The following is a 19,465-nucleotide window of genomic DNA, read 5'->3' as shown; positions in this document are numbered from 1 at the left end:
TCAAGACATATTCCTTCCTCAAGATGGCTAGAAGCCACTAAAATTATCCTTGAAATGTTAAAGCCCAGATTAGAAAATATACAAAACTAACAATAATATCTTGTACAGGAAATGATAGCCACTGACAGAGTTAACAAATTCTATTCCCACTTTTATTTGTCCTTCAAGTTTATGGGCCAGATGTAGCTGGATCTTTAACATCAGAGACCCTGCCTTCCTTCAAATAATGCTTGTCTAATGTGTCAGTCAGTAATTCTAACTGCAAAGGGACAAACACTCTATCTTAAACTGGCATAGCCTATGAAGGGGATTGATTCAATCATGGAATTGAAATGGACTGATCTGGCATCTCTATTGGCATCATTAAGGACTTGGTTCTTCATTGGCTTGTCTTCTGCAGGGCTAGCTTCCCGTTTTGTCTCCCAAAGTAGCATCTGAGCTACTCCAATATCTTCTTTCATGGGAACAAGATAACAAAAGTGAGTCCAGATATTACATCCTTGCAGCACATAATCCAGAAAAAGAAGGAAAGTTTCTTTCCCCACAAATTCAAGGAAGCTTCTTATTGCAAGAAACTTTGCATTGACTCTAAAAAGCCATTCTTGATCCAAGCTCTGTGCAGTGATGTCCAATAACATATTCTGCAATGACATGAATGGCACCTGGGCACAGGTGGCTAGTGAGCACCTGAAAGGTAGGTAGTGGGATTGAGAAACTGAACTTTTAATTTAATTTTAATTAATTAAAACTTAACCGTAAACAGTGACATGAGTCTAGAGGCTACTGTATGAGACAGCACAGCTCTACGGTGAGAAAAGGGTGGACTACACTGGTTGGCTAAACCAGTCAATGCTCACTGCCTTGATCTGGGGGTGAAGTTAATCCCATTCATTCGACCAAGGGAACCAAGGAAAGTCATTCTGCCTGGTGTCCTGGAGTCCACCATTCTTATTTTCCCTAGATTAATGGCCCAATTCAACATGAAAATCCTTTGCCAAGGACTCATATTTATAAATCTTACCTAGCAAAATGACACCTGAAAGTTACTTTGGAATAATAGCCTTTTAAGTCAGAGAGGGACCTAAGGGCGCCTACACTTCAGATCCATATTTCACAGAGAAGAATTGGGATTGAAGCATAATTGCTTTGCTTATGGCCATTACGAGCAAGACCTGGATACACTGACCTTCAGCCATTTTTCCACTGTAAAAATCTAGTCTTTATGCCACAGCACTCCAATAGGCCCACTGTGACAGAATTAACCTCATTCCATATGAAGCTTTGCAATCATTAGCTTACTGAAGCTTCCAGTATAGGATGTTATCATAGAGGCCCGATATTTATACTCAAATGCCTAAATGAGCATAAAGGTCATGTAAATTAGATAGGCTAGCCTGCTGGGAACTGTGGCAGATTGCATACCACACGCCCTCTCTAAAGCAGGCAGCTGCCGCACTGCCCCAGCCAAATGCGGCCATGGGGTGATGTCGGCTGGCATTGCCACGCCTCCGATTTTTTGAGAAATCCAGATCTGTATATGAACCTGCAGATTTTTTAATGCTGGCAACTCATGTTTATGTATTTAATTATTTGCACAGGCCAAGCAAGAACTGTTCGTGAATGGGTGCAGGCTCCAGTTTGCACACTGTGATACAGATTTTAAGTCTGACTTACCCGAAATTAAAGCCACCAGAGTGGCTGCTGCTGTTGGTACCCATGTGTTTTCATGTATGCCGACTGACAGCTTCCAACTGCATCTATGTCTGAGGGATTTCTCAAAGCCTGGGGCCCACTGGCCTGGAAGCCCCTCAGTCTCTAGGAGATGCTGGCAGAAGAGCTGAGAAGATAATCCCTGAGAGAGCTGGCCCAATCACTGATTATTAGGAACTGGTGGGTATACCACTGCTCCCTCTCCCCTCTGCATTGTCTCCCAGAGCTCTCCAATGGGATGCAGCTTCACTTGTCCACCGTGGTAATTTATTTGATAGCTCACCCTTTAATGGCTGTCATCCCTTGCCTGCCTCACTTCCCCACTGCCCTACCCACACTTTCTGGGGTCACTTCCCAAATAAAACCATTTGAGCTTGAATCCTTTCCTTGCAGACAAATGTTGGAAAAACTCAACCTACAAACACCAGAAACCTGAAATTTTGGAATTCTGTTTTTGCTCTTTACTTTTTTCTTCTAATTATGAACTATGCCAGGCTAAAATACATGAAAAAGTCACTTTAGTATCTAAGAAGGCATATACTCTGATATATTAATGTCTCTATATTCACAATATAATGCTGAAACTTCTGTCCTCTTGCATAATGAAGCCATGCTATAGGACCAAATGTTCATCTAAAAATAGAATCCATTATGTATACCAGCACAGTCATTAGTTTCTTAGCATAGTAACTAGCTCTGTCCCATAAAACTTTTCACTGAAGCATTCATTTCACACAGGTGCATTGTTTGCCATGATGCAATATAATTTCCAGACCACAGTTCCTAAGTGGGGAGTTTTGCACAATGCCAGGGAGAAATCTCATGAAAAATCATTACCACGATCCCCATTCCCTATAGAAGCAGAATAAAAAACCAAACATTCTAACAGGAGAAATGTGAATTTTACTATTCTGAAATGTATCATGTAGAGGTGATGACAGGCAAACTTCCTGTCACACCTGAAATTATCTAGTTCTCTCTGGTTTGCCCAGTTGAGTATATGTCTCAGTTAAGGAAGCAGTCCTACAAATTGATAAGAAATGACATAATACTGCAATTTAATAAGATAATATCTGCCTTTGTATCCAGAAATGAAAAATTAGATATAAAATAAAATAGTTATATAAGGTCATTGTTAAAACCACATTCACTTATTCAAGGGTGCAGCTAATTTAATTAAGTATGGAATTTACATAGTACCGTGATCTAAACAAGGGTCTGAAAAAACACAAATATAAGGTTAATAAACAGGGCTTGAATTCTGAGGACATGTTTGGTAAGGATAAAAGAAGCAGCTAATACCTGTAACATTCAGGGAATGGAAAGTTAAAAAAATTTTAATCGACAGAATATAAGAAAAAATCTATTTTGATTCAACCTTAGATATTGAGACTCATTCTAAAAACTGCTAGTAATTTATTGCCTCATTAAGCACGGTGTAAGGAATGTTATCCAATCATAGTCGAATAATTCAGAATTTGGTAGGGCCTGGAGTTGCTCACGTGGAGTATTACTTCTGAGTAGAAAGTAGGCCACGCCACAGGCAGGAAAGGCAAAGGGAGCACATCCTTTCAGGAAGTTTACTGAATTAATTTGTAAGGTCAGCTTGCTTTCTATCCGTGTTCACCTTGGCTGTACATTAGAATCAAATGAGGAGCTTTCAAAAAAAAAAAAAAAAAGTCTAATGTTCTGACCACACCCCAGACCAATTAAGTCAGATTCTCTGGAGGCAGGAAGTCCAGGCAGTAGCATCCTTTGAGGCTTCCCCTGTCATTTCAATGTGCAGCCCAACTTGAGAATACCTTCTTCACACAGTTTGTCTTTTCCTGGCAAATGTACTAGGCCTACTGAGGTTTCTTTTTCAAATAGATCCAAGGAAAAGAATCCTGCAGGTAAACTTAACTTTACATATTAAACAGCTTCTTCAAACAGCAAAAAGTTAAGAGCCAGAACATAGAGCCAGACTGCGCTGCCACTCTTCTTTCTATTCCTGACTCTGCCATTAACCAACTGTATGATCAGAGGTCATGACAACTTCTGTGCACACTTCAGTTTACCTACTTTTAAAGGTAGATAATAGTAGCACTGTCCTTTATAGGATTATGGAAATGACAAAATTGCATATGTCTGCCAACACACACCATATATATGTGTAAGTATATACACACTATGTATGTATATATGTAGCACAGCATATAGACACACTATGTATGTATATATGTAGCATATATGCACAATATACATACTATTATAGACTATAAGTATACATATGCTACATATACTATATAAATATATGTAAAAAATATGTATATGCTATAAATATACAAACTACATATTATTAGAATTGTGCCTGGCATGGATAAAACAGCATATATATGTTTGCTGTTGGTGGTGCTAAGGATAACAAGGATAATAATAACAATGATGAAAAGGTATGTGCAAAGTAAATTAGTGAATATTACGTGCTTCCCTAGATTTCAGAAACTTATTTATAATAGGTACCAACTTCCTAACAAGTCAGTTGTTCAAAGTTTGCATTTTTGCCTTTTAAATTACTTAAAGTAAATTTAAAATATTAAATATTTTAAAGTGGAAGTAATTATATTATTTGTTTTAATATTTTGTGTGTGTGATAAATGTTTAAATAATCCAACAATCAATCTAAATTTGTTTTACCAAAAGACAAAAAGAGACTTGTCTTGCTGATTAAATATAAGAAAGAGCTTGACAAGTGATAGGTCTGGCTGTGTCCCCACCCAAATCTCATCTTGAATTCCCCTGTGTTGTAGGAGGGACCTGATGGGAGGTAATGGAATCATAGGGGCAGGTCTTTCCTGTGCTATTCTCATGATAGTGAATAAGTCTCACGAGATCTAATGGTTTTAAAAACAGGAGTTTCCCTGTAGAAGCCCTTTTCTCTTGCCTGACATCATGTGAGACGTGCCTCTCACCTTCCACCATGATTGTGAGGCCACCCCAGCCATGTGGAACTGTAATCCCATTAAACCTCTTTCTTTTATAAATTGTCCAGTCTTGAGTATGTCTTTATCAGTGGCATGAAAATGGACTAATACAGTACATTGGTACCAGTAGTGTGGTGTTGCTGAAAAGATACCCAAAATTGGGGAAGCGACTTTGCAACTGGGTAGCAAGCAGAGGTTGGAACAGTTTGGAGAGCTCAGAAGAAGACAGGAAAATGTGGAAAAGTTTGGAACTTCCTAAAGACTTGTTGAATGGCTTTGACAAAAATGCTGATAGTGATATGAACAACAAGGTCCAGGCTGAGGTGGTCTCAGATGGAGATGAGGAACTCATTGGGAACTGGAGTAAAGGTGACTCTTGTTATGTTTTAGCAAACAGACTGGCAGCATTTTGCCCCTGCCCTGGAGATTTAGGGAACTTTGAACTAGAGAGAGATGATTTAGGGTATCTGGTGGAAGAAATTTCCTTTTTTTTTTTTTTTTTTTGAGATGGAGTTTTGCTCTTGTTGCCCAGGCTGGAGTACAATGGTGTGATCCTGGCTCACTGCAACCTCCAATTCCCAAGTTCAAGCGATTTGCCTCAGCCTTCCCGAGTAGCTGGGATTACAGGTATGTGTCACCATGCCTGGCTAATTTTGTGTTTTTAGTAGAGATGGGGTTTCTCCATGTTGGTCAGGCTGGCCCCAAACTCCTGATCTCAGGTGATCCGCCCGCCTTGGCCTCCAAAGTGCTGGGATTACAGGCATGAACCACCACACCCAGCCTGGAGGAAGAAATTTCTAAGCAGCAAAGCATTCAAGAGGTGACTTGGGTACTGTTAAACACATTCAGTTTTATATGGGAAACAGAGCATAAAAGTTCAGAAAATTTGCAGCCTGACAATGCAATAGAAAAGAAAATCCCATTTTCTGAGGAGAAATTCAAGCTGGGTGCAGAAACTTGTATAAGTAACAAGGAGCCAAATATTAATCCCCAAGACAATGGGGAAAATGGCTCCAGGGCATGTCAGATGTCTTCATGGCAGCCCCTCCCATCACAGGCCTGGAGGCCTGGAAGGAATAAATGGTCTTATGGGATTGGCCCAGGGTCCCTGTGCTGTGGTAGCCTAGGGACTTGATGCCCTACATCCCAGCCACTCTGTGTCTGAAAGGGGCCAATGTAGAACATGGGCCATGGCTTCAGAAAGTGAAAGCACCAAGCCTTAGCAGCTTCCACATGGTGTTGAGCCTATGGGTGCACAGAAGTCAAGAATTGAGGTTTGGGAACCCCTGCCTAGATTTCAGAGGATGTATGGAAACACCTGGATATCCAGGCAGAAGCTTGCTGCTGGGGTGGAGCTCTCATGGAGAACCTCTGCTAGGGTGATGCAGAAGGGAAATGTGGGGTTGGAGTCCTCACACAGAGTCCCAACTGGGGCATTGCCTAGTGGATCTGTGAGAAGGCCACCATCCTCCAGACTCCGGAATGGTAGATTCACCTACAACTTGCACTGTGGCCCTGGAAAAGCCACAGACATCAATGCCAGCCCATGAAAGCAGCCAGGAGGTGGGCTGTACCCTGCAAAGCCACAGAAGCAGAGTAGCCCAAGGCCATAGGAGTCCATCTCTTGCATCACAGTGACCTACATGTGAGACATGGAGTCAAAGGAGATCATTCTGGAGCTTTAAGATTTGACTATCCCGCTGGATTCTGGACTTGCATGAGGCCTTGTAGCCCCTTTGTTTTGGCCAGTTTCTCCCATTTGGAATGGCTCTATTTACCCAATGCCTATACCTCCATTGTATCTAGAAATTAACTAGCTTTTGATTTTACAGGCTTATAGGCAGAAGGGAATTGCTTTGTCAAGGATTAGACTTTGGACTGTGGACTTCTGATTTATGCTGAAATGGGTTAAGACTTTGGGGGACTGTTGGAAAGACATGATTGGTTTTGAAATATTAGGACATGAGATTTGGGAGGGGCCACAGGCAGAATGATATGGTTTTGCTGTGTCCCTACCCAAATCTCATCTTGAATTCCCATGGGTTGTGGGTGAGACCTCTTTCTTTTGTAAACTGCCCAGTTTCAGGTATGTCTTATCAGCAGCACGAAAATGGACTAATACAACAATGTCTCCATCAGTACCATCAAACAATCTTGAATTGGCAAGAAAATGAATTGCAGAACAACCAAAAATGCCTACTCTACCTACAACACTTTTAATTCAAACAAAAGAGCATGGCATTATATCAATACCAAGTACCCAGGGATTCTATTTGTAACAAAGTCAAAGGAATTTTCTCCATAACAGGAAGTTAAATAATGAACAATGTGTAGAATGTATTTCCTTCACATATTCTGCCAATCCAATGTCTCGAACCATTTTTTGGCATCAAAAAGTACAAATATTCCATTATAATAGCTTACTAGCATGGAAAGTATCCAATTTAATTTCTCCTAAAATAGTAGGAAGAGCTAAATATATGCAACTTATAAAACCAAGGAATAATTTTGTAATTAAATTATATTAGGAGTAATGAATTTTTGTGATATTACATGTTTCTAAACTGTGGTTACAATATATTAAAACAAGCATTGCTGTTGTTATGTGCATAATGAAGTGTGGTGATGGTGACACAAAATCGTAGTAATGCATTTCTACCCTAAAAATGATTCCAAAGAAGCTGCAATGAAACCATCTCAAAATGACTAGCCTAATTTTAAAATATACTTTAAGAGGCTACACTTCAATTAGAAATTCTACCAAAAAATCATGAATCACATCCTCTAAGAAGAACTTGTAAATGATTCCATTCTAATAACATTGTGTCTACATAAGCTAAGGCATCACAGCATGTCTATTCGACGCTAGCCAGAGTTTACTGGCGCAAAATCTTTGGGGAGTCACAGAAGTGAAAAGAAGGTAATGTTAATAAAGTGGAAAAACTTAACCTGGAAGTTGATATGGTGAGGACAGATTTGTTCCTCAACAATCTGAACCTTGGCTTCGTGGCTAAACTATCCTCAAAAACACTAAGATCTTGGTGAGTAGGAAGGAAGAGGAGTGGCCTGATGCCCATGTAGTTGTCACAATCCTAAAGTGATTATCTTAGGAAAAAGGCACAGGCAACCATGATTGTGTCCAATTCTTCTTGTGAATAATACAATTTTCACCTATCAAAGTCCTCTAAATCATCTTAAAAGTTGTTCCATACGATGCTTCAAATTCCCAAGGGTCCAAGAAACTTTCACCTATGATGAAGTATTTATTAGCAAATTAGCCTCGGAGGGAAAGTCTTTTAAACAATAAATCCTTCTTTTGCCTTCCATGGCTCTGTTCCCAAAACATTATGAAATACATAAATAAACATCTTATTTGACCAAACAGACCTAAGCTTCAATGTTTCAGATGAAAAGACCACAGCAGAGTCTAAACAGAAAACAAGTCAATGTTGCCTTGAAGAAGAAAAAAGGAATAAAAAGATATACATAAATAAATGCTCACTTGGTTTTCAAAACAGCACATTTTTGTAGTCCCTAATACTTATGGACAATTGTTTGGCTAGAGAATAATTGTTTATTATGCAGCAATAATAAAAGTCACCACAAAGGATGGAGGAGTTACAAAGTAGCAGGTGTTACCCTAAGTCATTCATTTTACACATTGAATGTTCACAACAACACTGAGAGAGTAATACCCATCTTATAGATCATGATACCAAGGCTTTGATTTTTAAAGAGATTCACTGAGGGTGACTCATTAAATAAACAGCAGAGCCAGACTGTGACAATCCACATCTGTCACAGCTTCAAAACTGGTTTCCTCAACGAGCTTTGGGCTTCTCAAATTAGGACTGTTTTAGGAAAACCAGACTTGGCTTCAAACAAAAGTGTTCACCTAATATATTCCAATCTCTCTTAACCAAGGAATCCTTCTAAAACCCTTCATTTGGGGGCATCTATATTAAGTTGTTAAGCACTATGCATCTGCATTAAGCAATTCCTAGATAAGGATTCTAGTAAAAGTAGTTTATTTTAGAGGTGATTTTAAAACACAATCACGCCTGTAATCCCAGCACTTTGGGAGGCCGAGGCGGGTGGATCACAAGGTCAGGAGATCGAGACCACGGTGAAACCCCGTCTCTACTAAAAATAGAAAAAATTAGCCGGGCGCGGTGGCGGGCACCTGTAGTCCCAGCTACTCGGGAGGCTGAGGCAGGAGAATGGCATGAACCCGGGAGGCGGAGCTTGCAGTGAGCCGAGATTGCGCCACTACACTCCAGCCTGGGCGACAGACCGAGACTCCGTCTCAAAAAAAAAAAAACACACAATCAGGAGTGGAGAAGTGAGACAGGAAGGAAAGGAAACCCATAAGGGGAACATTTTTAAGCCACTTACCACTGTAGGTAACTGGGCTTAATCCACTAGAGAATTCTAGGATATAATATAAAGCATGCACCTTTAAGTTATCCCACCCAAGAGGTGAGGGAGCTGTGGTATTTATCCACTGAATCTCATTGGTTAGGGTGAGCATGCATTGCCAGGAACTTCTGGGCAGCTGCATGGGTAGCAATGTGAGTTCTAGTAGCCAGACAATGAAAAAGAATGCAGGCACTGGCCAGCCACTGGAGCCCAGCTTGTGTTCTCAGGAGTGGTGAGGAAGAGGGTACAGATATGGCACTGTGTCTATCCTAGCTATTAATATCATCAATGCTGGTGAAGGAAATTCAAGGAAGGTGAAGGAAAAGACTTAGTGCCCAGATGCTGCTGCTGAGTCAACAATGACTGATACACTGCTCCAGGCCAAGGAACAATCCCAGCCCTCACAAAGCAATCCTCACGTGAATTCTGGTGTTTTTTTTTTGTTTTGTTTTTTGGGTTTTTTTTTTTTTCTAGATAATGTAAGTTATTGTTTCAACCTTTAGGTAAAGTTACCAAATAAAATGAATAGCATTTGTCTTCTAAATTTATAACTACATCATTGCATTTAATCACTCAGTGGACTCCTGTATGACCTATCCCTTATCATACACAAGAAGGGTCAAAGTTGATAATTTTGGGATACCCTAGAGAAGTATATCCCAAAGAGAAAGCCTCACTGCTAAAAATCATTAATGAAATGTGTGGTGCCCAGTAGTTCTTTATGGAAGTCAGACTATTTTTAATAGGAAATCACTAGATTTTCTTGTTGACATTTATGATGCATCATTCAAAATATTTTTGAACTCTGGACTCATGCTGAAAAATGTTACTGTGACTTATGTAAATATTTAACTTTTAAACTTTGCTTTTGAACTCTGTAGAAATTTAAGGTTATCATAAGAGAAGACTATCTATGGTTGCCATTAATGGAAACTGAATCATCACTGTGTACAAACATCCAGAATGGTGTCTCATGCAAATTCACAGGCCAGAACAAGATGGCAGATGGCATAGATTGTAGAACCAATCTTTCTTGTGCTAAGTCTCTAGAAATGATTAAATATGCAGGTATAAATTTAAATCTCTAATCTAGGATCACGGGTAAACAAAAAGAATTACACTCTTTGAGCCACAAAGTATGAAAGGCAGAAAATAAATGAGATAAAAATGAAGTAGGAAATCAGAACCCAGCAGTCCACAGGTATTAAAACATAACAGATCTTTGGGCTATCCAAACCAGGTGGTGAAATGTCAGCACTACGAGTGATATGAAGAAATTGAAGTTAGAGCTCCACCTCACACCAGTCCTCATAATACATTACATATGGATTAAAAACCTAGATTCATAATGGTGATGAGAAGGAATCAGAAATATCTTAAAGGAAGCAAAAAGTGGGGAGGTAGTTGGAACGTAACTACATCAAAATTTAAAGCTTCAAGTCATCTTTTGTTACCCATAAATTAGATGTTAAGAAAGTCAAAGACAAACCACAGACAGGAAGAGTGTAATTGCAACATTTATAACAGCTAAAGGAGTACATCTAGAATACACAGAGAACTGTCAACACAAGGGCAAGAGATATAAATAGGCAATCCATGTAAGGAAAAACTGAAATGGCCAATGAACATATGATAATATACACAGTTTACTAGCAAATCAGGCAATGGCAGATTAAAACAAGGTGATATAGCAGTTGCATCAGTTGGGCAAAAATTAAAATATTCCTGTTACTGTTGGTTGGGCTTAAGAAAACAGTTCCACTCATATGAGATGGGTCAGGTTATAAAATGGTACAGCCATTAACTATAATTTAGGATAGGTGTAACCTTGAATCAGCAATCGCATTTCTCAGCATTTACCTTAGGGAATCCCTGACCCATATTCCCAGAGAGGGCTACACACAGCTGACTATTACTCCATATTACAGGATTCTTTGTAATCCCAAATTAGAAACAAACACCAGGAATCCATCAATGAGAACTTTTGTATTCTTAAATAAAATTTGCTAATCAATTATTTAACATACGATAGAGCAATACGAAAGAATGTGATAGATACACATGTACTAACCCGAAAAACTCCCTAAGATAGACCAATTTAACAGAATGATATAGACACACATGTACTAACTTGAAAAATTCTCTAAGACACACTGTATGGTAAAAAGGAAATTGTGGAATAGTTAAAGTAATATGATGTGACTTAGTATAAAAATAGACATAAGCAAAACAAAATGAAGTATTTCCATAGTTACGCATGCACAAATTTATTTAAAAGAGATCTACAAAGAAACCATGAAGCTATTAGTTGACTCTGGATAGAGAACTAGGGTTAGAATCAATAGGAGAGTGCAGTTTAAAGGTAGTTACATTGCTTTACTCTTTTACAGATAAAAAGATACTTGTATATGATCCACAACATTAAAAATAAATAAGATTTGTAACAAAAAAAGAAAGTAATAGGAGTTCTTCATGTAAAACGTGTGTTTTTCCTCCCATTCCTTTTTAAATTTAACGATGTGTTCCTTTTCCCTTCCCCCAAGCTCCAGTTGTATGAAGACAAGGAAGAGTTTACTGAACTATATTGAACTTCTTGGATCTGAACTAGTGGTGACTAGTTTTATTTTTACACCAACCTTGGCACAGAAGCACGGCATCAAGTTGCAAGGCAAAGGTCTAATTTTTTTTCATATTCTAGCAGGATAGGTTTTGGTTAACTCAACATTGACACTTTTTTTCCTCTTTAGCCTTTCTTTCAAAACCGGTGGAGAAGATTCTTACAGTTCACATGGTTTTCACAGCTAATACTTCCTGTGTCGGTTTTTTAGTGCTCACATGGCACGGATCCAGAGAAAAGTTATAGCCTAATGCATGCCACCTCTCAAGGACTCAGGCTGTGCAGGACTCCCTTCTCACCCGTGACTTACAAATAAATTCATCCTCTTCACATCACCTACACTTACACAAGAAAAACCACTCTCCTTAAAATAGTCATATTCAGAAACTCATTTTTGCTCATTTTATTCAATAAGATTTACAGAGCCAACAATACAGTGAAAAGAATTATTAAAATAAGTCCAGAGCTGGCACAAAGCATAAACATTTATCCCTAAAAACGATATTCATATTTATCTGCTTCCACCAACTCCAAACATTCTGTCAGTGTTTCACTAAAACACATTTCTGCTACCTAAAAATGACTCGCTAGCTTTAGTTTTTGATTCCTAAATTCATCATCTGTGCTGTCTTCTTTGTCACCTATCATTTCTATGGTGACAAATCAGAGAAGGGGTTTTGGAAGGCAACATGTCATTGTCTACAGAGGGGAAAGCCAGTGGCTTGAAATAAGTGGCTCTGATACAAGATCTGATGTAGCCATGACAAGAGGACATGCACAGAACACCATACAATGTGACCATTTACCTCCAATGCTATAAAAAAGAAAAACAAAAAACTCTTGTAAAATCCTCCCTGCTAGGGATTTCTGCTCACCTCTGAACAGACTAGACCTCAGATGATTGCTAATCCAAGTACTTTGGTATAAGCTTCATGAACCAAAGAGGGAATATATTAGAAGAAGCCCAAAGGGAGAAGAGAGGCATATTACAATAAACACCAGTGCAAGCTTCCCTACCAATGGAAAACACAGTGCATAAAATCAAGGGATAAACTTAAAGGTATCACATTTTCTTGTTCTCTGAGAGATTATCTCTATGATACACGTGGCAGATTCCTAAAACTAATTGCCAGATAAAAATATTTTTTAAAAAGTGGCCCTCTAAGTAGCATCATGATTGTACCATTCATCCATGTACCTTCAAATGATCTTATGCAAAAACACCCACTAAAAGCTTGGCGTGCCATCTTTTATTTGCATGCACCATTTCTTCTAGCACACATTTACTCTAATTCATCACTTAGAGTCGTCCATCTCCTAAAAGTGGATGAATCACTCTTGCTGGTTCCAGGACTGGGCTTAAAGCCAGAAAGAAAATGACAAACTTGAAAGCATGGTAAGTCTAATTTTTTTTTTTCTTAAATCCTCTCATCTTTTGGATTCTAAGATATATGATCACTAAGAAATAAGCCTCCAAATTCTGATAAATGACTGAGAGATGACTTCGGTATTTAGAAAGTGAAAAATCAAATTTACTATTTCTATCTGTTAGCTAGAACTGTAAGAGTAATATCCATGAAAAGAAAAGTAATAACGTGATAAAAGGAATTGCTACCACATTATCTGTTTCAGTGGGTCATAAACAGCATTACAACCAAGATTAAAAAGTTTGTGAAAAAATTAAAACAAATTTTCCTGCATTTGAAAATAAACATGGGTCGAAATACTGGGTTCACAATAGAGATGCAACAAAGAGGCTTTGGTCCTAAACCCTTTTTCTTTATTAAGCAAATAAATATTGATGATTGGTCTAGAGGGGAGTTTAACTGAGTTGCCATGAATTATTTAAAAATCCCAGAATATCTTCTGTTGCTTTTATAGAAGCTTGATCTACAAGTTGAAAAATCAAACTGACAGTTTGGTCTCTTGTACAAATACCCAAACTCTAGAAATGTTCTAGGCATTATAAATACATCTTTCATGAATATAGTTTCAACAGTTCTAAAAATATCCTTTAAGAGAAGAAAAAAACACCCAAAAACAAAACTTCTTGCAAGCCATTGTTTCACACATAACAGCAGGAAACCAAACAGAATGTCTAAGCCAAAGCGATTAACACACCCAATAATAAATGTGAGTGTTAAGTAGGAAATCCTACTCAAATACAATTTTTGACATTAGCATAGGGTCTGTGGTTTACCTCCACTTCTACAGCCACACATGGTTCCACAGCACACTGATTTCAAATCTAACTCCAGGACAACAACTGAAATTTGCCTTTTGAATGATGTGTAAACAGGCTCATTCAGGAGTGGCCCTGGGACCAGACACTGGTATAATTGAGCTTGCCTCAGAGACAGAAGGCAAAGCTGACAGGCAACTAACTCCAGGAACTTTGGACATAAGAAACTAATTTAGAGTTTTGACAGAGCTAACAATTTGTTCCTCCTTCATCAGTAACTGTGGAGGTTGCAGCTGTTTTAATGGTATACTATTATTATTCTACTGTTTTCAACATGTATTTAGCATTCTCAATAAACCCTATCTCATTTCTCCATATATCAAAACTTAGAGAACAAAAACATTCTATATTCTGTGGCCTCTGAGGTTCAAGTGTAGGACTGTGGCAATGATGCTTGAAATAATAACCACTTTCCACGAGTGTTCTCGTCTAACTGCCCATTAAACTCCAAATAAATCTTATGATCAGCAGATATTCTACTTTTTAATAATTCAGTACAGAATCATCAATTGGTTTCATAATAAATGAGATAATAAATTCATGCTATTGTGGGCAGAAAGCTAATTTAGTAAGAAATTCCTGACAACTGAAGGAATAGGCTAAAGGAATTTTATTCTTGATTTTCTGACATAAACAAATTATCAAGGCCAAATTCCTGCTGATTCTGAGAGAGTCCTTAATGAACAGCATAGGGGAAAAGAGAGAGAAAGAAAAGCCAACGGGTATGGCTACTGGGTCAAAAGTTATTTTCTCATCATTTTTCTTCATCCTTTATGGGTGGGGACTTAAATCAGGAAAGCTGGCTAATTATGTTCTACACCAAGTGTAATTCAAATTCCCCTGTTCTTATCCTAACACATAATATAAGCAGTACCAAAAATACCAGTTGCTCCAGAATTTAGCAAATCTACTATTTCAAACTAGTGACTTTGAAAAGTCCTAAATTCTAAGAATACCTTAGATATTCTTTAAAAGTGGAACATTTAAATAAACTGCAAAAGATCTGTAGAATGGATGTTCTTCTATAGACAAGATACGTAAATACTTTTCAAAGTAGTAAACGATGGAAAAATGTAAGAAAGACATATCTCATTTCTTACCTTGTTTTGATCTGTCCAGTAAAAGAAAAATCCCTGAGGGTCAGTCCTCAAAATAATTGGAGTAACAATAGTTGAGTCCTAGAAATGTAAGAAGAAACATGAATATCAACATATATAATTGTAGAAAAATCTATCCAGGAGTTATTTAAGAAGTAATAATTGTAAGGAGAGTCTCCAAAGTAGTCAATTATTAAGAAAAATTTCAAAAGAAATTAGACATGGCATTTTTAACTTCATGGAATTATCCATTATGTAACTGAAGTACTTTCCTAATAATCAGAATACTTATACATAACTTGTAACGGAAAAAGCCATTATGCATTTATTGATTAAGGTATGTTTTCTATTAAAAATCTGTATTTAGTTTTTCAAATAATTTTAGGACTAAACATCATTACATATTTTTATGATTAATATTAACTAAAATCCATGCTTAAGAATAGTATTTTAAATTACATTTGCTCCATAAAATGATTTTTAATTGTAATAGAGTAAAACATAGCATTTGAGCATCCCTGTTTCCAAGGTAACTGTAAATAAGGCCATCTTCTACATATTCAGAAAGATATATACAAACTTGCTGCAAATTTCAATTTTACATGCTAAAATAAAACATCATAGGTAAATAGTCTTCAAAGTTGAAGGCATGCATAGTACAAAGCAAAACTTGCCCACATTGTAATTACAATATTAAACATTTCTAAAACACGTGTTCTTTTCTCTTAGCAATTTTCAGAAAGACATACTATCTGCACAAGAAAATACATATCACTGGATATGGATTTTTATCCTGAAACACTCAGGCCTTTGCAGGAATTGCATTTTTTAGACATAAATTGCCAGTTTTTTCAACTGTTTCATACGCACAACCATAGTGTGTCATATCATCTAGCTTATTAAAAGAATTTGTAATGAAAATTAGAACTTGAGAGATAATTTTGGCATAGGGACTTTTTTCTTCCTAATGGGCAGAGTAGTATGAACGATTTTTATCTATATATTGTTTTATTGTAAGAGCTCGGTTCTGGAAGATGTTCTTCTCTTGGGTTCAAATTCCTGCCTGTCCTGTCTCAGTGCATAGCTTTACACAACTGAAAAAAGAAGGGGATAATCATAATACGTAACTCAGAAGGTTGTCGTGAGAATTAGCTAGGATAATTTGGGGTAAAGCATCTGGGCACGTATGCCACATAAAAATGTTCATTATTATTATAGTGGATTATATTTAAAAACAGATGTATCAAAATACTAAATGTAAGTTTATCAGAATATTCTGTGTTACTGTAGTAAAATACACAGAACATAACATTTACTCTTTTCTAATATACTTTTCAGTGTTATTACATGCATTCACCTTGCTGTGCTGCCATCAGCACCATCCATCTTCAGTACTTTTCATCTTCCCAAATTGAAATGCCACATGCCTTAAACACTAATTCCTCATTCCCTCCTCCCCCCATAACCTGGCAACCACCATTCTTACTTTCTGTATCTATGAATTTGACTACTCCAGGTAATTAAATAATTTGACTATTTTAAGTAGTTATATAAGTAAAATTGTGTAATATTTGTCCTTTTGTGTTTGCCTCATTTTATTTAGCATGAAGTCCTAAAACTTCATTCATAGAGCATGTGTCCTATCTCCTTCCTGTTTAAAGCTGAATAATATTCCATTTATGTGTATGCCATGTTTTGTTTATCCATTCATCCACTGATGAATATCTAGGTTGTTTCCACCTTTTGGCTATTGTGAATAATGCTGTTATGAACATAGATGAACAAACATCTATCTGAGTCCTTGGTTTCAGTATATACCCAGAAGTGGAAATACTGGATCACATGATAGTACTATGTTTATTTTTTTTGAGGAACTGCCATTCTGTTTTATGCTGATATTCCATATATACATCCTTAACATGCAGTTGGAAAAAACATATTTTACAAGGACTGTGCTGTTGCAAGGAACTTCAGCTAGAATTTTAAAATTTCCTAATTACTTCTAAATGTCAAAAAAAGACATTTGAAAATAAACTTGATATTATAATGAAAGAAAATTTTTAATATATTTTAGGCTTCTTTCATGAGATTGCATGCATAATAGCTCACAGCAATATTTCCAATAAATCATAGCAATATTTTCAGTCCTGTTTTCTTACTTCTAGAAGTGGGCAAAATAAAAGTTTTGACAGGCTGCACACAACACATATTCCCACTTCTAGAGGAATTTAGAATAAACTGTAGGTGTGTCTTATCTTTTTCAAGTCAGTTTCTTTTCTTATCAGAGCATCTGACAAAATTCTAATCAAAATCTTGGTGGCAATTCCCTGCAAGGATCCCAGACAATCAAACATTTAAGTGAGCAGAATAAAACTTTTCAAAATTTATATTTAGGAACACTATTCTATGCTGCCTAGTTTGTTTCAGATATTTCCATTTCTAGCTTATTCCTTCCCCTCCTTCAAAATTAAACCTTCTTTGTTCAATGTTTTCTTGACCCCACTCTTCCGGCCACAGTTCCTCTGTTAAGTGATCATTTATCTCGGCTCCCTGCCTGCTTCCTTCATAATCACCTCTAACATTCCAAGATCCCCTGGAACTTGGCATTCTTGCCATGCAAAGTAGGATTTGACCCAGAAATATATGAATGTCTATTTTCATTTCCACCTGCTTGTTTTCCCACCTCCCACATAGCTGCTAGTGTCTATATTCTCCCCATACCAAAGTAGCCACTCAACCCAGATCCCAAATATTCTTAATTGTCAGAACATATGCCCAGGTTTGAAACTTGAAATATATGATCATCCTTCATTGACAAAGGAGCTGCAGATAGGTTGCAACTCTTGGGACCTTTGTAGAATGATGAAGACAGCTCTCAGATGGTCTATATTTTAATCCTTTACCTCTCCATCAACATCTATAACATGTGTATTTCATAAGATTGTTGTTTTGAAACTTTCATATGCATCAAATTCACTGAGGGATGTTGTAAAAACACAGATTGCTGGGCTCTTTCTCCAGAGTCCCTCATTTAGTAGCTCTGGGACAGAGTCTGAAAATCTGCACTTCTAAGAAGCTCATGGTGATGCTGATGCTGTTGGTCCAGGGACCACACTCAAAAAACCACAGATGTAGGCGTATAATGGGTGAGGCTTTAGGTCAGGAATACGATGATGTTTACCTCCAAGAACACCTGTGACCTTAGAATGCAGGCAAACCATATGTAAGTATATTGCTTCTAAGAATTCAACTCTAATTTACTTAAAGTTATAAGATATTTTCTCTAATAAGTATTTGTCTATAAAAAAGAAAACAGTAATAAACACACTTGTCTTAAGTTAGTAATAGCAGATAATGTTCAGTAAATTTCTACTTGCTGCTCTTTATTTGATAGAATACGTTTTACTGTCATATCATCAATAGTGAAGACTAATATAGTAATTAAGAAGATGTTATTTAGTAAATTACATGAATCTCTGAAGAGTCTTTAAGCCAAATCAGAAATGATCAAGGGGCAAAGCAAAAGACCTTAACAAAACCTCGAAATCCTGAAGAATAAGAAACAATTCAGCAAGAAAAAAAAAAGAGTCAGTGGAATCAACATTAACATTACAATGATTTGCTCATCAATGCACTGATATAAGTCAATAATAAATACTAAAGAAACTGACATGAAATGACAAAGGCATTACTAATCCAAACTCACTTCTAATACCAGTATAACTTTTTATAAAAATCCCTGACTGAATAGTAACTGATGCATCCTCAACATTTGCTCTGAGCCAATCACTGTGGCGAACTTCACAGCTTTTCTCCTTTAATACTTATAATAAAGCTTTTCTCCTTTAATACTTATAATACTTATAATAACTTATAATAACTTAAGACACTATTATTATTCCCATTTTACAGATACCTAGACCAAGGCTTGGGCTAAATAACTTGCTCAAGGAAAGCCAGTTAAGCTGGTACGGGAAGCACTGGAAATTAAACCTTCAAGTACGCACTCTATAACAGTGCTTCTCAACTTTTTCCATTATTGCCCTGCAAAGGAGCCTTTTTAGGTCTTTATTTTTCTAATAATCCCCCACGACATTTCAATATTACAGATAGGCTGAATATCTGTATATATGCTGTATGTATAAATGTGCTTTATACCAAAAAAAAAAAAAAGAGAGAGTAAGAAGATTTTTTTGCTGTTGTTGTTCTCCAAAACCACTTTTCATTTCCTTGGAAGCGACATGGCCCCTGTTGAGAATGGATGCCCTATAATGGTGCTGTCCAATACGGGAGCTGCTGTGGCTCCCTGTGACGACTGAGCACTTGAAATGCGACTGCTGAGACTAAGATGTGCTGCAAGATTTCAAAGACTAAGAATGGAAACAAGAATAGAAAATAGCTCACTAATGATTTCTGA

At 37.2% G+C, this 19,465-nt stretch overlaps 1 protein-coding gene across 2 annotated transcripts in view; it reads right to left on the bottom strand.

Moving 5' to 3' along the window:
* Positions 1-19,465, bottom strand: part of PLCB1 (phospholipase C beta 1) — a 741,541-nt gene that overhangs the window by 708,161 nt on the left and 13,915 nt on the right. For both annotated transcript variants that reach the window (XM_050807500.1, XM_050807501.1), the window contains exon 2: positions 15,052-15,129. In XM_050807500.1, coding sequence (XP_050663457.1) covers positions 15,052-15,129 — 78 coding nt within the window. The remainder of the gene's footprint in view (positions 1-15,051; positions 15,130-19,465) is intronic.

This window comes from Macaca thibetana, chromosome 10 (assembly GCF_024542745.1).
Source record: "Macaca thibetana thibetana isolate TM-01 chromosome 10, ASM2454274v1, whole genome shotgun sequence".
In the NCBI taxonomy this organism is placed as follows: domain Eukaryota; kingdom Metazoa; phylum Chordata; class Mammalia; order Primates; family Cercopithecidae; genus Macaca; species Macaca thibetana.
This window is presented reverse-complemented; position numbering and strand designations above follow the sequence as displayed.